General features: G+C 47.6%; 1 protein-coding gene across 3 annotated transcripts in view; it reads left to right on the top strand.

The window, feature by feature from the left end:
* CENPJ (centromere protein J) overlaps positions 1-22698 on the top strand; it is a 363081-nt gene that overhangs the window by 56716 nt on the left and 283667 nt on the right. For all 3 annotated transcript variants that reach the window (XM_029602492.1, XM_029602491.1, XM_029602493.1), the window contains 2 exons: positions 12867-13008; positions 20948-21053. In XM_029602492.1, the coding sequence (XP_029458352.1) occupies positions 12867-13008; positions 20948-21053 (248 nt within the window). The remainder of the gene's footprint in view (positions 1-12866; positions 13009-20947; positions 21054-22698) is intronic.

Genomic DNA, 22698 nt, shown 5'->3' with positions numbered 1-22698 from the left:
AGTCACACATGCAGAATATAAACAGACCCTCACCAAATACAAAACAGAGCAACCATAAAGTAGAAATATAAACACATGGACAAAAACTGAACTGGAAACCACAAGAAGCCAGACTCTCTATGCAGTGCAATAATGAAAAATTAGAACCATCACCATTCCTCAAACATCAAACAAAATCAAGAAATAAAATAAATACATAATCATAATAGTTCAAATAATTAAAAACTCATACACAAGTTTTTTTTTAAAGTCCCAAACACCAATAAAATATTTCAAAACAGCAAACACATCAAATAACACCTGAAAAATAAAACTAAAAAGGATTTTAAAAATTCACGCTCTCTATACCTGGGAACTTTTGATTTCCAGTCACCCTGAGATTATGGATTAGTGGGACTGGGATTCACAAACTTTCTCCTCTTTCTTATATACATATATACACGCAAGCTCATACACACATATGCTCCTTCTCAGACAAACCTGCAGGCGTCTCCAGCTCTTCTTTGGTTGGGATCGACCAGCAGCCCCAGGCTCTCATCTTCATTTCAGCTGCTGGCAGGTTGGAATGAGCAAGTTTGCTTACCGTAAACGGTGTTTATCCCAGGACAAGCAGGATGCTAGTCCTCACGTATGGGTGACGTCACTGACGGAGCCCTATTGCGGGAAAAACTTCTGTCAAAGTTTCTAGAAACGTTTGACTGGCACTGTGAGCCACTGAGCATTCCATGATATTCTCTGCCACAGGGGTCTCACTCTAGTCTTCGTTTTTCCGTGCTGCTGTCAGCATCACGGTTATCGGAGCCCTCTGAGACTTACTCTCAGTTTCTGACTAAAAAAAAGTCATCATTTCAAAATCTCTCCCTCACAGGATCTCACTCATTTCTTTTCTTCACCGGCTGGTGAGGTAATTCAGCGTTTATTTTTAATAACGCAAATTCAAAATTTTCTCAGTCATAGACTGCCGTCGATGTCACCATGGCGTCGGGTTTCAAAAAATGCCCGACCTGTAATCGCACATTCCCTGTACATACCTGGATCAGTCCAGACAGTGGGTTATATCCCCCGACCAGCAGATGGAGTCAGAACAGAGTTTGAGAGCATCAGCATATAGAGTAGTACACCCTCTGCTGGAGCTCAGTATTCTTCTGACTCCAGCAGATGTGAGTGGGGGGATCCACTAGCTCCCCCAGATTGACAGGGTTTCTTCATTTTTGGTTATTTCTTTCTTTTTCTCCACAGTATTTCCCTGTCTTATGTTTCTCTTCATTTTGGATCCTTAAAATTAAAAAAAAAAAAAAAAAAAAAGACTTTTCAATTTTTGAGGAGGCGTGTGTCTGTGGCTCTGCCTTCTCTATTCTGTACTCCTTTCCTCTTCCGTTGGGGTAAGTGGAAGTTTTTTTGAGTTTCTTTCTCCACAGGTTTGCTTCTTTTTGGTGGTGCCCCGTGGATGCCGGTGGTTCCGGGGTGTGTGCTCAACTGAAATGGGGGTTTTCCCCCGCAGTTCCTGGACCCCTTCGGCGGGTTGTTAGGGCCATTCCAGGCCCCCCCCCCCGCAGCACTAGCTCGTTATTGGCACCCCCCCCGAGGCTTTTTTCCCGGTCCTGACATGCCGCGGTCCTCGAGGTGTGAGGCCTGCGGCGAACCGGGGAATCAATTTCTGAGGGAGGGGCTTTGTGAGCGGTGCTTCCCCGACGGGGAAGGCACCCTGCAGTCCTCCGGTGCGATTTCGGACCTGCCTCCTCCTCAGCCTGGGCGGCGCGGGCCGGCCACGACGCCGCCTTTGGCGGGAACGGCGGCCATTTTAGGGGGACAGCGTGAGATGGACTCGCTCCCAGATGCAGACAGGATTGGTTGCACTGGCTCTCAACAGGCTTTGCCCCCGGCGGGGGGTTTGCCCGACCGGGGCTCCCAGGACGGTCCCCCCCCCAGGGATTCCAATCAGCTCCCCGTTTTTCTCACCTGATTTTATTCTGGCAATGCACATGGCTTATTTGCAGGGTATGGGAGTGCAGGCGCCGAATCCCCTGGGGGCCCCTCCCCCCAAGGTTCCTAAACTTGCTGTTGGTCTCACCGCCTCGCCCGTTACGCCTGGATCCCTGCCGGGTCCCTCTCCCGTGCCACCCCGGCGTACCACGGGGGCGGCTTCGCCGGAGAGAGACGACTCCCTGGAACCCCTGGAGGCGCATCCGGATGGACATACGGAGGGGGACGACCCTCGAGCCCTACGGATTTTTCAAAAAGAAGAGCTGGATGAACTCATCCACCATATTATTCAGGAGCTGGACCTCGACCCACCTCCAGATCCGCCGATCCCTGTGGCTCCTGCCGTCGCCACCTCTTCTCGCAAAGGGGATCCAGTACTTGCCGCCCTCCGTCCTAGGGCAAGGGCTTTCCCTATCCATGAGTCCTTCCTACAGCTTCTCACCAGGGAGTGGGACACTCCCGAGGCGTCCTTGAAAGTCACACGCGCCATGGAAAAGCTATACCCCGCTCCCTGAGGATTTTTGGATCTTATCAAGGTGCCCAAGGTGGATTCAGCAGTGTCGGCAGTGACCAAGAGGACGACCATCCCGGTCACGGGTGGAACGGCCCTGCGGGATACGCAGGACCGTAAACTAGAAACCTTCCTCAAGAGGGTCTTCGAAGTCTCCGCCCTAGGTATGCGGGCCGTGATGTGCAGTTCGCTCGCGCAAAGGGCCAGCTTACTCTGGGTACAGCAGCTGCTCACCTCTCAGGAGTTGCCCCCCGAAGAGGCCGCCCAGGCGGACCGTCTGGAATCTGCCATAGCATACGGGGCGGACGCCTTGTATGATCTTTCGCGTAATGGCGCGGTCCATGGTTTCGGTTGTAGCAGCCCGACGGCTCTTGTGGCTTCGCAACTGGGCGGCGGATGCTTCCTCCAAGTCGAGCCTTGGCTCCCTCCCCTTTCGGGGGAAGTTTTTATTTGGAGAGGACCTGGATCAGATCATCAAGTCACTGGGGGAAAATTCGGTGCATCGGCTGCCGGAGGATAGACAGCGTTCCTTCAGGTCATTTTGTTCCGGTAGAACCAGGGCACAGCGACTTAATAGGTCTTACCGGCAGTCCGGTTCCCGGACACAGCCGACAAGATTCCAGCCTTGGTCTCGTTCCTTTCGTGGGTGGAGGCCCGCGAGAGAGGGTCCAGGGCAGGGAAATCCGCCCACAAAGTCCTCCCAATGATGCCAAAGGAGCCCACTTCTCACCTTCCCGGATCGGAGGCCGCCTCATGGACTTCTACGAGGAGTGGGCAGTTATCTCCACGGACCAGTGGGTGCTGGACACCATAAGAGACTGTTACGCCTTGGAGTTTGTCCGCCCCCCGAGGGACCGGTTCATCTTCTCCCCCCTGTGGTTCGGATCTCAAGAGGATAGCGGTTCAACAAACACTAGACAGACTGCAGGAAATAGGGGCCATTGTTCCCGTCCCCTTCGAGGTGGGCTTGGGCCACTATTCCATTTACTTCATCGTTCCCAAAAAGGACAGTTCCTTTCAGCCCATCCTGGACTTGAAGGAGGTAAACAAGGCCCTCAGGGTCAGCCGGTTCCGCATGGAGACTCTTCGATCAGTGATTGCCGCAGTGCACAAGGGAGAATTCCTCGCTTCTCTGGATCTCTCGGAAGCATACTTGCACATTCCCATCCTGCCGGCTCACCGGCGGTATCTTCGCTTCAAGATTCTCGGTCAACACTTTCAGTTCAAGGCGCTTCCCTTCGGTTTGGCGACCGCACCTCGGACCTTCACAAAGATCATGGTAGTGGTGGCGGCGGCCCTCCGCAAGGAGGGTATCCTAGTACATCCGTACCTAGACGACTGGCTGATTCAAGCGAAGTCCTTCTCACATGGTCAGACCTCAGTGGCCAGAGTAGTACAATTCCTACGCTCTCTGGGCTGGGTGGTGAACCTTCCAAAGAGTTCCCTTGTGCCCTCGCAACACCTGGATTTCTTAGGAGCGAGCTTCGATACCCGGCGGGGTATGGTGTTCCTGCGCCAGGACAAGGCGCAAGCCCTGAGGGAGCACGTGTCTCGGTTTTCGGCTTTGGAAGAACCAACCGCCTGGAATTATCTGCAGCTCCTGGGAGTAATGGCCTCCACCATCGACATGGTACCCTGGGCGTTTGCACACCTGCGTCCACTGCAGGCGTCCCTGATATCCTGTTGGAAACCAGTCTCCCAGGAGTATCAGGTGATCCTGCCGCTTCCACCATTAGCCAGGAAAAGCCTGGATTGGTGGCTTGTCCCCTCGCATCTGGCTCGGGGAGTCTCACTCGAGGTTCCCAATTGGGTGGTGGTGACCACCGATGCCAGCCTCGCGGGATGGGACGTCGTCTGCGAAAGCAGCGCCACGCAGGGGACTTGGACGCCAGTGGAGGCAAAGTGGCCGATCAATCGCCTGGAAACCAGAGCCGTGCGTTTCGCTCTCCAGCGTTTTCTTCCCCTGGTACGACACAGAGAGGTGAGGATCCTCTCGGACAACGCCACCACCGTGGCCTACATCAATCGTCAAGGGGGGACAAGAAGCAAGCATGTCTCCCTCGAGTCAACTCCCCTGATGGAGTGGGCGGAGAGCAATCTCGTCCGGATAGCGGCCTCTCACATCGCCCGGGTGGACAACGTTCAGGCGGACTTCCTGAGTCGTCAACAGCTAGACCCCGGCGAGTGGGCTCTCTCCGACGAGGCAATGCATCTCATCGTCCGTCGTTGGGGGACTCCATGCCTCGATCTAATGGCGACCTTTCTCAACGCCAAGGCTCCACGCTTCTTCAGCCGCAGAAGAGAGCGCGGTGCGGAGGGGGTGGATGCCCTCGCCCTTCCGTGTCCGTCGGATCAACTGCTCTATGTGTTTCCTCTTTGGCCTCTGGTCGGCAAGGTTCTCCGCAGGTTGGAACATCATCGAGGGACTGTAATTCTCGTCGCCCCGGAATGGCCCCGTCAGCCATGGTTCGCAGATCTACTTCAGATGACGGACGGCCCACTTCGCCTGTCCCATCTTCCTCATCTTCTGCGTCAGGGGCCGGTATTTTTCGAGCAGGCAGAACTCTTCTGTCTTGCGGCCTGGCTTTTGAACGGCGCCGTCTCCGCCACAGAGGCTACCCGGAGACAGTGATCTCAACGATGCTTCGTTCCCGCAAGCCTTCGACCTCCGTCGCTTATGTTCGAGTTTGGAAGGTCTTCGAAGCCTGGTGCTCCGACCGCGGGGTCCAAACCATGGAGGCGACTGTCCCGCTGATCCTTCATTTCCTACAGGATGGTCTGGATAAGGGTCTCGCCTATAATTCGATCCGGGTTCAGGTGGCGGCCTTGAATGTCTTGGTACAGAAGGACTGCTCTCTACCCCTTCAGCCGGATATCGCACGTTTTCTGAAGGGTGCCAAACACCTACGGCCACCGGTCAGGGATCCTTTCCCTTCTTGGAGCCTCAACTTGGTGCTGTGAACGCTGTCGGGCCCTCCTTTTGAACCCCTGAGGGGGTCCTCCCTCAAGGACCTGACCCTCAAGACAGTTTTCCTGGTAGCCATCTCTTCTGCTCGCCGGATCTCAGAGCTCCAAGCCTTGTCCTGCCGGGACCCTTATCTGTGTTTCTCCGACTCCGGGGTTTCCCTTCGTACGGTGCCATCCTTCCTACCAAAGGTGGTCTCGGCCTTCCACGTCAATCAAACGGTGGAGCTTCCAGCGTTCGCTCCAGAGGAACCCCGGTCTCTCCGGCTCCTGGACGTCAAGCGTGTGCTGCTCCGTTACCTGGAGGTTACCAATGACTTCCGGGTATCCGATCATTTGTTTGTCCTCTGGTCAGGACAGAGGAGAGGTTCTCAGGCATCCAAGACGACTATTGCGCGCTGGATAAAGGACGCCATCTCATCGGCTTACATTGCGGCGGGGCGGGTGCCGCCTCGCAGCGTGTCGGCTCATTCCACGCGATCCCAAGCGGCGTCCTGGGCGGAATCTTGCTCCGTTTCCTCCCAGGAAATCTGCCGTGCGGCGACGTGGAAGTCGTTGCACACTTTTTCCAGACATTACAGACTACACCTGGCGCCTCAGTACACGGGTTCTTTTGGCGATCAAGTTCTCCGAGCAGGTCTCTCAGGACCCCACCCGGTTTAGGGAAGCTTGGGTACATCCCACTGTCTGGACTGATCCAGGTACGTACAGGGAAAAGAAAATTATTCCTTACCTGCTAATTTTCGTTCCTGTAGTACCATGGATCAGTCCAGATGCCCGCCACTAGGGGTTTCATTAGTTCCTGCTCGGATTCTTCCAGGTAACTTTCATTCTGTTTGTCTCTGATTATTGTTACTGTTCACAGCTCCTCACAAGTTGACTGTTGGTGGTCCCGTTGACCGTTTGTTTACTTATATCTTTCTCTGTTCTTTTTTGGGGACGGATCTGGATCCAAAATGTTGTGTTTTGCTTTTGGGCTTTGCTATGCGTAATACTGAACTCCAGCAGAGGGTGCACTACTCTATATGCTGACAGTCTCAAACTCTGTTCTGACTCCATCTGCTGGTCGGGGGATATAACCCACTGTCTGGACTGATCCATGGTACTACAGGAACGAAAATTAGCAGGTAAGGAATAATTTTCTTATGTCAATCACAGACCCGTATTTAGAATGAGTCGTCTATTTGGGTGAAAAACATGACATTTCCTCCTGTCAGCAATGCCAGGAAATGACACCAAAAGGACGAAAATTGCGACAGGAAAAAATAGAACAACTTTTCTGTCTACAATTGATTCCTTCACCATCAACTTCTCGAAATCATCACTGGCAGGAGCTCCCAAGAAAATTTTGGTAAAAAAGCGCCGGACGGTTCGGGAGACAGATCCTCGCCAACACCGTTGATGGTATCGATACATTCGGCTATGGAGGTAAGGCCTAGACGTAAACATCGTCATCGGCATGCCTTGACATCACCGACCGTATCCTCCCATGAGGAACCGAGCGAAAAACGGCCTAAGCAGAAAGATACCTCGCTGTCGCCTAGGCCTCCCTCGGTAGAACCGGCTCCACCGCAGGTACTAATTTCTCCGCCTCCACCGGTGTCGAGCGTTCCCCCAGTACCACAAGACTTGACATTATTCATCAAAGAAGCAGTACTGCAGGCCATAAAGGAACACATACCGGTGACTACACTGATGCCGACGATACCGCCGATGCCAGTGATGTCTTCCTTACCTCTGACGTCACCGATGCCGATACAACCGGTACCGATGACTGATTTAGTTCTGGCGACGGCGCCGATGCCGGGTACCTTCCCGATGCCGCGGGAATCCCCAATGCCACGGACATCAAGTACTCCTACTCCATCGATGCTGATGTCTATGCCTCCTCTCTCTTCAGAGATTACATCAATGCTAACAACATCCTCTGTTCAAATATCAGTGCCTATTGTCACTTCTGCACCGTCACATAAAAAAACTGGAACATCTATGCCATCGAAACACACATAAGAACATAAGAAATTGCCATGCTGGGACAGACCAAGGGTCCATCAAGCCCAGCATCCTGTTTCCAACAGAGGCCAAAAACCAGGCCACAAGAACCTGGCAATTATCGATACCATCGATGCCACACACTTCATAGACGATGCCGCTTCCTCCTGGGGCCCCAGTATCATCAGAAGCAGCATTGTATTCCATTATACAGAAGAAATACCATGATTTATTGGACTCTTTGCCCTCAAATCCGCAAGAAGAGCACTCTTCTCCTCAGGATCCTCTACCAGGGACCTCTGGTTTGATTCCTCCACCAAAAACTGTGATGAAACCACAACACACTCCAGATTATGACACATGGAGTGATACTGCATCAGACACTTCTTCTGAAACCTTTATGTCTGATCCTTCACCACCACATCCTAGGAAACAATCCCCTCAAGAGGATCTTACCTTTTCTACCTTTGTGCAAGACATGGCTGACTCTATCCCTTTTAAATTGGAGTCAGAGCAGGATCTCCGCCATCAAACTCTAGAGGTCTTACAATTTGTTGACCCTCCTAAACAAGTAATGGCAATACCTATACATGATGTCCTCCCACAACTACAACACCGACTTTGGGAACATCCCTGTTCTGTTTCCTCAGTAAACAAACAGATGGACTCCACGTACTTGGTTCAAGCCACACCTGGCTATCAAAAATCACAACTTCCCCACAATTCGGTAGTTGTGGAATCTGCACAGAAAAAGGCTAAAAGGACAAGAGTTCACTCATCCAATCCTCCTGGAAAGGACAACAGGTTCTTTGATTCTCTAGGCCGCAAGGTATTTCAAGGTGCAATGCTCAATTCTAGGATCTCATCCTATCAATTGTATATCACCCAATACCAGAGAAACCTCTGGAAGCAAATGGAAGAATTTATTCCATCTCTTCCACAAGAATATAGAGAACCTGCACAAAACATCATAAATAAAGCTTTTGAAGCTGGTAAACATGAGGTAAGAGCTGCATACGATGCTTTCGAGACAGCTTCAAGGGTAGCAGCCTCAGGGATTAGTGCCAGAAGGTGGGCCTGGCCTAAGGCCTCAGACCTTAGGCCAGAGGTCCAAGATAAATTGGTGGACCTCCCCTGTACAGGGGACAATTTATTCGGTACAAAGGTACAAGAAGCGGTGTCTCAGTTGAAAGAACATAATGAGACCTTACGACAACTTTCCTCCCTTCCCCAGGACCCCACTACACATACCACCCGTAGACCTCAAAGGAGAGACATGAGACAACCCTATTACCGTCAAAAAAGATATTATCCTCCTGCGTCCTGGCCCAGGCAATCCAGAACCCAACAAAGAACACAATCACGTCAGCAAAGGACAACTAGGCCCCAACCTGCTACTCAGACAGACAGGACCTGTGGCGGGCTTTTGAAAATCCATCCAGGGAACTCAGCCTCTCCACAAATCCTCGGCCAGAACTCCCCGTAGGAGGCAGATTATCCAAATTTTACCACAATTGGGTTGAAATAACAACTGATCAATGGGTTCTGTCCATAATTTCTCGAGGATACCAACTCAACTTTCTCTCAATTCCCACAGAATTTCCACCGACTCAGGTTCATCTCAACAAACATCACATGTTTCAGTTACAAGTAGAATTGTCTACCCTTCTGAAATCCGGGGCTGTAGAACCGGTGCCCCGGTCTCAGCAGGGCAGAGGGTTCTATTCCCTGTATTTCCTCATTCCAAAGAAAACCAGGGGCCTATGTCCCATCCTCGATCTCAGAAGTCTCAACAAATTTCTCAAGAAAGAAAAGTTCAGGATGGTATCCCTAGGCACCATGCTTCCACTTCTTCAAAAAGGGGATTGGCTTTGTTCTCTGGATCTCCAAGACGCTTACGCTCACATTCCAATATTCCCTCCTCATCGCAAGTACTTGCGCTTCATGGTGGGTCAGCAGCATTTCCAATACAGAGTTCTGCCATTCGGACCTGCCTCTGCTCCCAGAGTATTCACAAAATGTCTAGCAGTAATAGCAGCACACTTGCGCAAACAACGTGTCCATGTGTTTCCATATCTAGATGACTGGCTCATCAGAAGTCAGTCTCTACAAGGAGCTCTAACTTCTCTCAATCAAACAATTACAGTTCTCATTTGATGGGTTTTCTCATCAACTATCAAAAATCCCATCTTACTCCATCTCATCTCCTTCAATTCATAGGAGCAGAATTGAACACCATCCTTGCAAAGGCCTTTCTACCCGAAGATCGAGCAGAAACACTATCCCTATTGGCAAACTCAATTCATTCAAACAAAGAAGCCAACAGCTAATCAGTTTCTAACTTTACTAGGCCACATGGCCTCCACAGTGCATGTCACTCCTACGGCAAGACTAGCCATGCGAGTAACTCAATGGACTTTAAGATCACAATGGATCCAAGCCATTCAACCACTGCATTCTTCAATTCAAGTAACCCACCAGCTACGTTCATCTCTACTTTGGTGGGTGAACAAGGGCAATTTACGCAAGGGCCTACCCTTCCAACAACCAGTCGCACAGATAACATTAACTACAGATGCATCCACCTTGGGTTGGGGAGCTCACATAGACACTCTCCAAACGCAGGGGACTTGGACAAAACTCGAAGCAACATTTCAAATCAATTTCCTGGAGCTTCGAGCTATACGCTGTGAGCTGCATCCGTTCAAGGACTGCCTTTCACACAAGACTGTTCTGATCCAAATGGACAACACAGTAGCCATGTGGTACATCAACAAACAGGGAGATACGGGCTTGTATCTCCCTTGTCAAGAAGCTGCACAGATTTGGGGCTGGGCCCTCAACCACTCAATGTTTCTCCGAGGAACTTATCTGGCAGGCATTCACAACGTAGTGGCGGATTGACTCAGTCGCCAGTTCCAACCACACGAATTGTCCCTGGATCCCTTAGTAGTGACCAGGATATTTCAACGTTGGGGACAACCGAAAATAGACCTCTTTGCATCACGCCTGAATCACAAAGTGGACAATTTCTGTTCTCTACACAAACAGAAGAACCAGCCAGCCAAGGACGCCTTTGCTCGCCCTTGGAACTCAGGCCTACTATATGCGTATTCTCCGATACCACTCATAACCAAAACTCTAGTGAAGCTACAACAGGACAAGGGGTCCATGATACTGATAGCCCCATATTGGCCTCGACAAGTATGGTTTCCCACACTTCTAGATCTCTGTCAGAGATCCAATTCGCCTGGGAGTAGATCCCACTCTCATAACTCAGGATCAGGGTCGGTTGCGCCATCCCAACCTTCAATCCCTATCCCTGACAGCATGGATGTTGAAAGCTTGAGTTTACAACCACTCAATCTTTCAACCAATGTATCTCAAGTGCTTATAGCTTCATGTAAACCTTCCACACGAAAGAACTATTCTTCCAAATGGAAACGATTCACCTTGTGGTGCAGGCAAAACAATATTGATCCTTTCACTTGCCCCACTACTTCTCTTCTAGACTACTTATACCATCTTTCAGACTCTGGTCTCCAGACTTCATCTGTAAGAGTCCATTTAAGTGCAATCTCAGCTTACCATAACAAGATGGGAGATGCACCTATATCCACACAACCTGGACTGTAAGCGTGTGCTATCCTTTTATTTAAACCGCACTGCAGTCCACAGGAAATCCAATCAGCTTTTTGTTTCTTATGATCCAAACAAACCGGGTAAAGCTGTGGGTAAACATACTCTCTCTCTCTAACTGGTTGGCAGATTGCATACAGTTTTGCTATGAAAAAGTAGGCCTTCCTCTCCAGGGGCGAGTAAAGACACATTCAGTAAGAGCGATGTCAACCTCAGTAGCACACTATCGTTCAGTGCCAGTCCTTGACATATGTAAAGCAGCAACATGGAGTTCTCTTCACACCTTTGCAGCTCATTACTGTTTGGACAAACAAGGATGACAAGATTCAGCCTATGGGCAATCTGTCTTAAAGAACTTGTTTACTGTTTAATCCCAACTTCTTCTACATCCAACCTGCTCTAATCTTCGGCTGTCTCATTTTTCAACAACAATACTTCAGTGTTGCTTCACTACAAAATGACTCAGCCTCTAGCTTGCTAATCACCCATATGTGAGGACTAGCATCCTGCTTGTCCTGGGATAAAGCAAAATTGCTTACCTTGTAATAGGGGTTATCCCAGGACAGCAGGATGTAGTCCTCACGAAACCCACCCGCCACCCCGTGGAGTTGGATCTCATACTTTTATTATTTTATTTTTGCTAAAGCTTATTGTTACAATACGAGACTAGAGTGTGACCCCTGTGGCACAGAATATCATGGCATGCTGGGCATGCTCAGTGGCCTCACAGTGCCAGTCAAAAGTTTCTAGAAACTTTGACAGAAGTTTTCCCCGCAATAGGGCTCCATCAGTGATGTCACCCATATGTGAGGACTACATTCTGCTGTCCTGGGATAACCACTATTACAAGGTAAGCAATTTTGCTTTTCCATAGATATCAGATGAATTAGCCATACTGTCTGGGATGTCCTCCGTGCCACTATCTATGGGGAAAACCACCTGCAGCCCCCAGTTTCTCACACATACAGACACACCCCAGGCATTCCCTATATTCATTCTCTGTCTATCCACCTGCAGCAGCATGGGCTTCTCCCTGTTCCTGATGCCGCCCCACCAGGTGTGCCGCCCTGTGTAATTGCACGGTTTGCACACTGGTGGTGCTGCTGCATCTGCATACATTGGACAGAGAACGCGAGTGACAAACAGTGGCCTGGCAGATTAAGACAAATGTCTGTCACTTACCCAGAAGTGCAGAGGGGCTTGTACACATGACCCAAGATTTACCTTTGAATCTTTATTTATTTTTAAATTAACTCTGCAACATTTTCCCATTGGTGCCTATTTTAGTAGCTGTTTTTCCTGTGGCTTTCTGCATCGGGGCTTAAGTGCTGGTTGGATTTCCTGTGGACTGCAGTGCGGTTTAAATAAAAGGATAGCGCATGCTTACAGTCCAAAGTACATGCCATTCTCTTATTTCATCCCGCAGGGCTGCCAGTTTTTGCCATATGTGCTCAAAAACGTACATGTAGAAAAATTGTGCCTATTTCAGCACAGGTCTTATTACATCGGCCCATATGAAAGCAGCCAACTCTGATCAGTCCTAGCTAAGTGGCGAGAGATCTGTTGCAAGACTGCATTCCATTTCCAGAACAGGGCTTAAGATTCTAGAAACAGAAATATGTAATGGTTGCTAAAATGAGGGATTCTGTGTGCTGGTAACTGACTACGTGCAGAGTACAGTTAGTTTTATACTTGAGCTTTGTGGTACTTGGTCATGATTTAAGCATGCAAGTGACATTTGTTTGAACATGTAGATAACTTTTATTTTATTTTGAAGGTGAAAACTCTGTTTATAATGAGCAAACTTCAGAGCAGTCTCTTGGAGAAGACTCCAGTTCAGATCTGCATGCTGACAAAGGCGATTTGTCTCAAAGCACTAATGAAAAAAAATATTCAGAAGCAGCTCACACTGAAGAAAGGTATATGAATGGTTTCATTTAGTTTGTTGTATTTACAATGTATTTTTTGTATGTGTTAATGTGTACACTTTTTTTGCTGTGTTAATAGGTAATTAGCTATTTTGCTCCTCATTACCTCAGTATAGATTTCACATGAACACTATGGTACGCCATAGTTCATGTGTATTAACCGTGCTATTAATGTATGTTATTCACTTATCGATAATGCAGGCATTTAATTTGAGTTTCAACGCCAACTCTATTTCCATACCATCCCGATGAATCGTTAGCCTTTCTAGTTCTTTGATATTTACGTTGCCGCCATCCTCTCGGCGTTTACCCGACTCAAATCGTTTGAGGATGGCGGCAACGTAAATATCAAAGAACTAGAAAGGCTAACGATTCATCGGGATGGTATGGAAATAGAGTTGGCGTTGAAGCGCTTAACCCGAGATGGCTGACAGAAAATAATGTCAGTTGAGAACCTTCAGCTCCAACTCTCCTTAAATATTTTGGAAGTTTACCAATTCGGATAATCTTCAAACAATGGTCTAAGAAAGGTTTTATGTCTTTGGCACATTCTTCCGTGAGATTCGCCTATCATTAAGTGGAAACGAGTGAAGAGTGATCGCGTTACATCGAGAGTTGGGGGTGACCTATACACTGTTGATTTCTTTAGAGTTTAAATCCCCTGAAGAAGCCAGGAAGGCGAAACAAGGGCCTTGTTGGGAAAGAAAAATCATATAACCAGGAGACACTACATATGAAGGAGTTCAAAAAGGCATTTTTAAGATCTACACGTGATAGTGTAGACCACATGAGGGTGGTCTTAATTTTGTAATGAAGTATTGTTAATCAACAATGATAACACTATTATGCATGTATTAAGAATTATATGTCATGTAGGTTGTTTTGTGGTTATCAATAATCAACAGTGTTTAATGTACTAAGTACAACAGTTTAGGGAGAGTGAGGTTTAGTAGCAGTATAGTGGAAAGGGTCAAAAATATTGATGTGTGGAGATTGACTAGAGAACTGCTTTAATATTCTCAAAGGAAATGTTTAATATGAGTAATTTTATATAAAAAATTAATATTGAAAAAAATCGGGTTGTTTCAATGGTTTTGAAATAAATAAATTGTTTTTATATTCATTGAAGGATTTGTGGTATGATTTTCTCTGTAAGTTAAAAAGTGCTTTTTTCCTTTCTCCAAAAATTGTTTTGGGGGTTATTCTGTATAATACAGTAAGCACTAATTAAGATATATACATTGCCAGTTCTTTGGATATATATATATATATATATATCCACAGTTTTTCTTTGTACAAGTATGATTGTGTCTAAATGGTTTTAATGACTACAGTTAGGGGCAGTTTTACATTGTTTAGTTGCCAATTTTTCTAATGCTAGAGATTTTACATTATGTTCTATAATTCACTATAATGTTCACCTTGTCGTAGTAAGTATATATGTTACAGATATATGTACACATACAAATATTTTGGTTTTATATGTGGTTTTATATAAAACCAAAATATTTGTATGTGTGTGTATGTATGTATGTATATATATATGTATATGTGTGTGTATACACACACACACACACACACACACACACACACATATATATATATATATATATATGTGTGTGTGTGTGTGTGTGTATGTATATACATGCCCAGTAGGTGTATGTGTATATATATACACCTACTGGTGTATATATATATATACATACACCTACTGGGCATGCCATCCTATAGACCACTCATCTGTTCTCCCAGTATATATATATACTGGGAGAACAGATGAGTGGTCTATATGTGAAAGAAAAAGGACAATGAACAGGATAAGTAATTTTCTCACAGGACAAGCAGGATGGTAGTGCTCACATATGGGTGACATCACAGGATGGCGCCCAATCACGGAACACTTTTGTCAAAGTTTCTAGAACTTTGACTGGCACCTACTGGGCATGCCCAGGATGGCACTAACCCTGCAACCAGCAGGGGTCCCCCTTCAGTCTTCTTTTTTCCGTGCAGCAGTAGCCACGCGGGTTAAGGAGTTCTCAAAGATTCCTGACAGGAATTTTCCTCACGGAATTACTTCATACTTTACTACCCCACATGGGTCCCCCTATTGAGTTTTTACTTCCTCGGTACTCCGGTAAGTTTTTTTACTCGATTCCGGATAACTCCTGTCTAGTTTGGCCCTGACTGCGCTCGCACAATGTCCATCCCAGACCCCCATAAAGTCTGTGTAATGTGCCTAGGGTGTGAGCATGGTGTCCTGACTTGCACCAAATGTGCCTTAATGACACCAAAAGGTCGCAAAGCCAGAATGGAGAAGATGGAACTTCTCTTTTGGTCTCAAACTCAGACTCCATCCATTGCTTCGACGTCGTCCGAACCGGCACCATCTACGTCGCGCCAGTATCTGGCACTGGCCGGTGTCCATTCATCATCGACTTCCCGGCCATTGACTACCTCTGTTCCTCCTCAGGACCGAGGGGATCGTCGAGAGAAACATCGGCATCAACACCGTAAGCCTCGGGCCATTGACGAAGACAAATCATGGACCTCGCCATCGTCCGAGCCGCCGCTGAAGAAACCCCAACCAGAAAAGGCATCGACCCTTTCTGAGTCCGGGTCACTGAGGCAACCCTCACCCAGACGGGTATAAGAGCCGCGACTCAGCCTTTAACAGTGGTCCCTCTGGCTACGCCTCTGCCTCTTCCCCTTCCGGAACCGCTCCAGGTCTCTGTGAAGAGCTGGACAGAATGGTTCAGGAGGCCATCGGCAAAGCGATGAAAAGATTCCAGATCCCTCCGATGCCGGTGTCGATTCCCGAACCGACCACCGATCCCATTCCGGTAGCAATGGCACCGCTACTCTCGAGGATGGAAGAGCTACTAGCCGCTTTTCCTCCGATGGATCTGGGGACACCAGTGGTTCCGGTGCCCTCTTCAATTCCTCTGTCATCAGGAGGAGAAACACCGTTCCGTCTTCCTCCATCGGGAGTCCTGCCAATGCCTCAACCATCGATGTCACCGATACCGTTACTGCCATCTGTGCCGCCGATCCGTCCATTGATGCCTTCGGAGCCTAGACCAGGACCTTCGGGGATACCTTCGTCCCATCCCTCTAAGGTTCCTGGAGGGGACAGTGATGAACCTTATGATCCATGGACTGACGATTCATCCCTGGACATTGTTGATTTACCATCACCACCCTCCCCTACTGAAAGCAGGAAACGTTCTCCTCCAGAGGACTTGTCTTTCATTAATTTTGTGAAGGAAATGTCTGAGTTAGTTCCCTTTCAACTGCAGACTGAGCAGGATGATAGACACCAGATGATGGAGGTTCTATAATTTCTGGACGCTCCTAAAGAAATTACCTCTATCCCTATTCATCAAGTTCTTCTGGATCTTCTGAAGAAGAATTGGGAACACCCTGGTTTGGTGGCACCAGTCAACCAGAAAGCAGACACCACATATTTGGTCCTGTCAGCTCCAGGCTTCCAAAAACCTCAATTGGATCACCAGTCCGTGGTGGTTGAGTCTGCCCAAAAGAAGGCCCGGCACTCAAAACCTCATTCGTCCTTCCCTCCAGGCAAAGAGCAGAAATTCCTGGATGTCATTGGTCGGCATGTCTTCCAGGGATCAATGCTTATCTCTCAGATCACATGTTACCAACTTTATATGACCCAGTACAACAGGGTCCTATTCAAGCAAATACAGGACTTTGCGGAGTCTGTCCCTCAGCAATTCCAGGAACAGCTACAAGCCCTGGTTCACAAAGGATTTGAAGCGGGAAAGCATGAAATACGATCACCTTCTGACATCTTTGATACCGCTTCCAGGGTATCTGCAGCTGCTATTTCGGCAAGAAGATGGCCCTGGCTTAAGTCTTTGGACCTACGTCCTGAAGTCTAAGACAGATTGTCCGATTTGCCTTGCATTGGGGACAATCTGTTTGGTGAATAGATCCAGCAAACAGTGGCACAGCTCAAGGATCATCATGAGACTCTTCGCCAACTCTCTTTGTTGCCTTCTGAATATCCAGCCAAGCACACATTCAGGAAGGACTCCAAAAAGTCATTCTACAGTCAAAGGAAGTCCTATCCACCTCCGACTAGAGGTCGCTCCACTAAGCCTTACCAGAAGGCCCAGTCCCGACATCCTCGTAAACCAAAACCACAGGTAACTCCTCAGCCGGGGCATGCATCTGGTTTTTGACTCTTTCATAGAGAGCAGCATCCAGCTTCCACTACCAATGTCCCTGTGGGAGGTCGATTGTGCCATTTCATCAACATATGGCATACAATCACCTCAGACCAGTGGGTTCTTGCAATAATCTCTCAAGGTTATCACCTGAACTTTCTCTCCATCCCACCGGATTCCCCACCTCGGCTGACATGGGGAACATCAGACCACTCACTACTCTTGGATCAGGAAGTCTCCCTCCTCCTTTGATCCAAAGCAATCGAACCAGTGCCCTACTCCCAACAGGGCCTCAGATTCTATTCCCGGCACTTTCTAATCCCCAAAAAGTCAGGCGGCGTTCGTCCAATTCTGGACCTGCATGCCCTCAACAAGTACGTCCAACGAGAAAAGTTCAAGATGGTAACCTTGGGTTTCCTCCTTCCTCTTTTACAAAGGGAGGACTGGCTCTGCTCTCTAGATCTCCAGGATGCTTACACACACATTGCGATAACTCAGTCTCATCGCAGATTTCTGAGAGTCCTGGTAGGCCCAAAGCACTATCAATACAGAGTGCTCCCATTCGGCCTGACATCTGCACCACGAGTTTTCACCAAGTGTCTCGTAGCAGTAGCAGCTTTCCTCAGGACCCAAGGTGTTCACGTTTACCCCTATCTCGACGATTGGTTGATCAGGGCTCCCACTCAGCAAGCTGCTCTGACGTCCCTACAACTTACCTTACACACTCTGATCTCTCTAGGATTTCTCATCAATTACACAAAATCCTGCTTAGTCCTATCTCAAACTTTGTCATTCATAGGGGCAGACTTGGACACCTTCACAGCAAAGGCATTTCTGCCTCGAGAATGAGCTCTCACTCTCACTTCTCTTGCACACCAACTACAGTCTCAACACTCAACTGCATGCCATTTCCTTGTCTTACTGGGGCACATGGCGTCCTTAGTGCATGTTACCCCAATGGCCTGCTTGGCCATGAGAGTCATGCAGTGGACTCTAAGGTCACAATGGACTCAATCCACTCAACTACTGTCAACCATGGTCTACATCACCAACCCACTTTGTCAGTCTCTAGCTTGGTGAAAAAATCAGTCCAATCTCCTCCAAGGCCTACCTTTCCAGACTCCGGATCCTCAAATAACCTTTACCACTAATGCTTCCAACCTCGGCTGGGGAGCACATGTTGCGAATTTGCAAACTCAAGGTACCTGGTCTCCAGAGGAAGCCAGACACCAAATACATTTCCTGGAACTCAGAGCAATCAGATATGCTGTCAGTGTTTCAGGATCGTCTTTCCAACCAGCTCATCCTGATTCAGACGGACAACCAGGTGGCCATGTGGTACATCAATAAACAAGGGGAAACGGGCTCCTACCTCCTGTGTCAGGAAGCTGCTTAGATATGGGCGGAGGCCCTTTCCCATTCAATGTACCTCAGGGCCACCTACTTGCCGGGAGTGGACAATGTGTTGGCAGACAAGCTGAGTTGCATGTTTCAGCCGCACGAGTGGTCCCTCAACCCCACAGTAGCGGACTCAATATTCCAACATTGGGGTTACCCCCACATAGACCTCTTTGCGTCACCTCAAAACAGCAACGTCGAGCACCTTTGCTCTCTCACTCGCAGCCAACACTCTCACTACCAAGAGACACGTTCTTCCTCTCATGGGCCACCGGGCTCCTATATGCATTTCCTCCATTTCCACTTCTCTCAAAGACTCTCGTGAAGCTACGTCAGGACAAGGGAAGCATGATCCTGATAGCCCCTCACTGGCCATGCCAAGTGTGGTTTCCAGTTCTTCAGGACCTCTCCATTCGCAGACACATTCCCCTGGGGAAGGACCCGCTTCTCATCACTCAGAACGACGGGTGCTTACGACACCCCAATCTTCAGGCCTTGTCCCTGACTGCCTGGATGTTGAAAGGTTAATGCTTCAGCCACTCAACCTTTCGGAGCCAGTTTCCCATGTCCTGATTGCTTCACGGAAACCTTCCACGAGAAAATCTTATTTTTACAAATGGAACAGGATTAAGTCATGGTGTTCCTCACTGTCCCTTGATCCTTTCACTTGTTCCACCACAACGTTTCTGGACTATCTCTGACACTTATCAGAATCAGGTCTAAAAACTTCTTCCATGAGGATGCATGTCAGTGAGGTAGCTGCCTTCCATAAAGGTGTTGGGGATGTTCCCATTTCAGTACAACCCCTTGTAACACATTTTCTGAAGGGTTTGCTCCACCTCAAACCTCCACTGTGCCCTCCGGCCCCTTCTTGGGACCTCAACCTGGTTTTAGGTCGGCTCATGAAACCACCATTCAAGCCTCTCCAATCCTGTGATCTTCGATATCTCACATGGAAAGCAATTTTTCTTTTGGCAATCACATCCGCTCGCAGAGTTAGTGAGTTATAGGCCCTAGTTACCTATCTCCTTACGCTAAACTTCTGTATGACCGGGTAGTACTCCGCACTCACCCTAAGTTTTTGCCTAAGGTAGTATCTGAGTTTCACATTAATCAATCCATTATACTACCCATCTTCTTTCCCAGGCCCCATTCTAATCCAGGAGAACAGGCTCTGCATACCCTTGACTGTAAACGGGCTCTAGCATTCTATCTAGACTGTACAGCTACCCATAGAAAATCCACCCAACTGTTTGTTTCTTTCCATTCCACCAGATTGGGGCAACCTGTGGGTAAGCAGACTCTCTCTCCTCCTGGTTGGCGGACTGCATATCCTTTTGCTATCAGCAGGCATTCCACTTCAAGACAGTGTTAAAGCACACTCTGTCAGGGCCATGGCAACTTCAGTAGCGCACCTACGCTCGGTGCCGCTTCCTGATATTTGTAGGGCTGCCACCTGGAGTTCTCTCCATACCTTTACAGCCCATTATTGTTTAGACAAGGCTGGAAGACCAGATTCCATCTTTGGCCAGTCTGTCTTGCGCAACCTTTTTGCAACTTGATGTACCAACCCCCTTCGGCCTGCCCGTTAGGGTTCAGGATGCCCTCTACCAAATTCCACCCCAATTGTTGTGCTCGTTGCATATCTTGGGTACATTTGGTGCATATCTCGGACATCCTGAGCTCGGGACTCACCCATATGTGAGGACTACCATCCTGCTTGTCCTGTGAGAAAGCAAATGTTGCTTACCTGTGACAGGTGTTCTCACAGGACAGCAGGATGTTAGTCCTCACGAAACCTGCCTGCCACCCTGCGGTGTTGGGTTCGTTACATTTTTCTTATTTTATTTTTTGGCACTTACTATAGCTTTTAAACAAGACTGAAGGGGGACCCCTGCTGGTTGCAGAGTTAGTGCCATCCTGGGCATGCCCAGTAGGGGCCAGTCAAAGTTCTAGAAACTTTGACAAAAGTGTTCCGTGATTGGGCTCCATCCTGTGGTATCACCCATATGTGAGGACTTACATCCTGCTGTCCTGTGAGAACACCTGTTACAGGTAAGCAACATTTGCTATGTCCAAGACAGGTCTTCACTTCTCAATCTGTCAAATTTCAGAAATACTCAAATTCTCAAGTTCTTTTTCTACAAGCAATCCTTGGCCATCTCCTAGTCACCAAGACTGTGTCAAAATGGTATTGGTTACTACACATATTGTAGAAAAAAGATTCTGTAAAGACAAAATACCTTTTAGACAAATTTTGAGCAATTTAGTTGCATTGGTATACTGTAATTGATTGCAAGAGAATAACAGATCTTACTGTGGAATGTTTTGAATTACATAAGGCCCATTGTATCTGGCATTAAAGAGACAAAGCAATCATTTGAAGAGTTCTTAGAAGAGCAGATGAGATTGGAAGAACAACGACTGAAACAAACAGACCAACTTCAGGTATGCAGTTATATACTATAGATATATTTTTTTTTTTTTGTAATTTTAATGTAGCTTTATTAACGAATGCTTAATTTGGGGATCCCTAAAACATTTTCTTTTTGAGTGTTTTAGATCTTGCTGAAAAAAATACTCTTACTATATAGATAGATAGTGAGAGATATATAGTAAAAAGTATTTTAGGCAATCCAAAGTACAAAATGAAGTGTTCACATATACACACAGTAATCAAGGTTAAATAGAAAACTAATGAATCAACCTAAAAAAACAGCCTATTTTATATAAAAATACAATTATGATATTGCTATCACAAACGTCTGCAAAAATATTATCAAAATTCTATACATGCAAAATACAATTAAACATTAAAAACAAAATCTGCATATATTTGTCTAAAGCCACTGTCTATAATAACATACAGGCCAATACAGTACAGTGCACTCCGATGGAGCGCACTGTTAACATGCTCTTGGACGCGCGTTTTCCCTTACCCCTTATTCAGTAAGGGGTGGAAAACGCGCGTCCAATAGGGCCATCAAATGCATGTTGATGGCCCTATTAGGTATTCCCTGCGATACAGAAAATAAAATGTGCAGCCAAGCCGCAGATTTTTCTTTAAGAAATTAGCGCCTACCCAAAGGTAGGCGCTAGTTTCTGCCGGCACCAGGAAAGTGCACAGAAAAGCAGTAAAAACTGCTTTTCTGTGCCCCCTCCGACTTAATATCATAGCGATATTAAGTCGGAGGTCCCGAAGGGTAAAAAAAAGTAGAAAAAAAAAAAGAAGAAAAAAATTTTAAATGGGCCGGCGGCTGTCGGGCCGAAAACCGGACGTTCAATTTTGCCGGTGTCCAGTTTCCGAGCCCGTGGCTGTCAGCGGGCTCGAGAACCGACACCAGCAAAATTGAGCGTCGGCTGTCAAACCCGCTGACAGCCACCGCTCTGGGCTAAAAGGTGGCGCTATGGACGCGCTAGTGTCCCTAGCACCTCCTTTTGCCCGATTTCTACAGCACCATCTCATTTGCATACTGTATCGCGCGCACCGGCGAGTGGCCGTTCGTCCGCTCTCCCGCGTTTTTACTGAATTGGCCTGATATATTGAAAACACCTAGACAAGGCTGTGGTATGGTGTGATTTAAAACACTATACCTTTTTATTTCCCTGCGCCAGGTGGAAAGAGATATTAGAGAATATGTGAATTGTCAGGGAGACAGAAGTAACCCATCTCTCTGTGATGTATTACAAATGGTTTGCTTTTGTCCACTGATATTCTGCTTTCGTGCGGAGGTGGCCAGCTCTGGTCCTGGAGAGCCGCAGGTGGGCTGGGTTTTCAGGGTGTCCACAGTGGGTGATTTGCATGCACTGCCTTGTTTACGTTCATTGTTTGTGCCCTGGGGACCTGACCTGTTTGTGGTTCTGAAGGACTAGAGTTGCTTTAGTGCATGCAAAGGGCTCGGTTGATGTTGCTGTTGGTAAATGTATGTAATGAAGACATGTCCTAAAACTTCTTGCAATGATGTAGCAGGGAGTGGATATCCTTTAGTGAGCTCCATGTGGGCCACAGTTTTTAAATATTTTTTTCTGTTAATAGTGCCTTTTCTTAAAATGTTTCTTTCTATATGGAATAGCTAGAAGCCTATGAACAATC

Source organism: Rhinatrema bivittatum, chromosome 5, assembly GCF_901001135.1.
Source record: "Rhinatrema bivittatum chromosome 5, aRhiBiv1.1, whole genome shotgun sequence".
Lineage (NCBI taxonomy): Eukaryota > Metazoa > Chordata > Amphibia > Gymnophiona > Rhinatrematidae > Rhinatrema > Rhinatrema bivittatum.
Note: the sequence above shows the minus strand (reverse complement) of the source record. Positions and strands in the feature narration are given on the sequence as shown.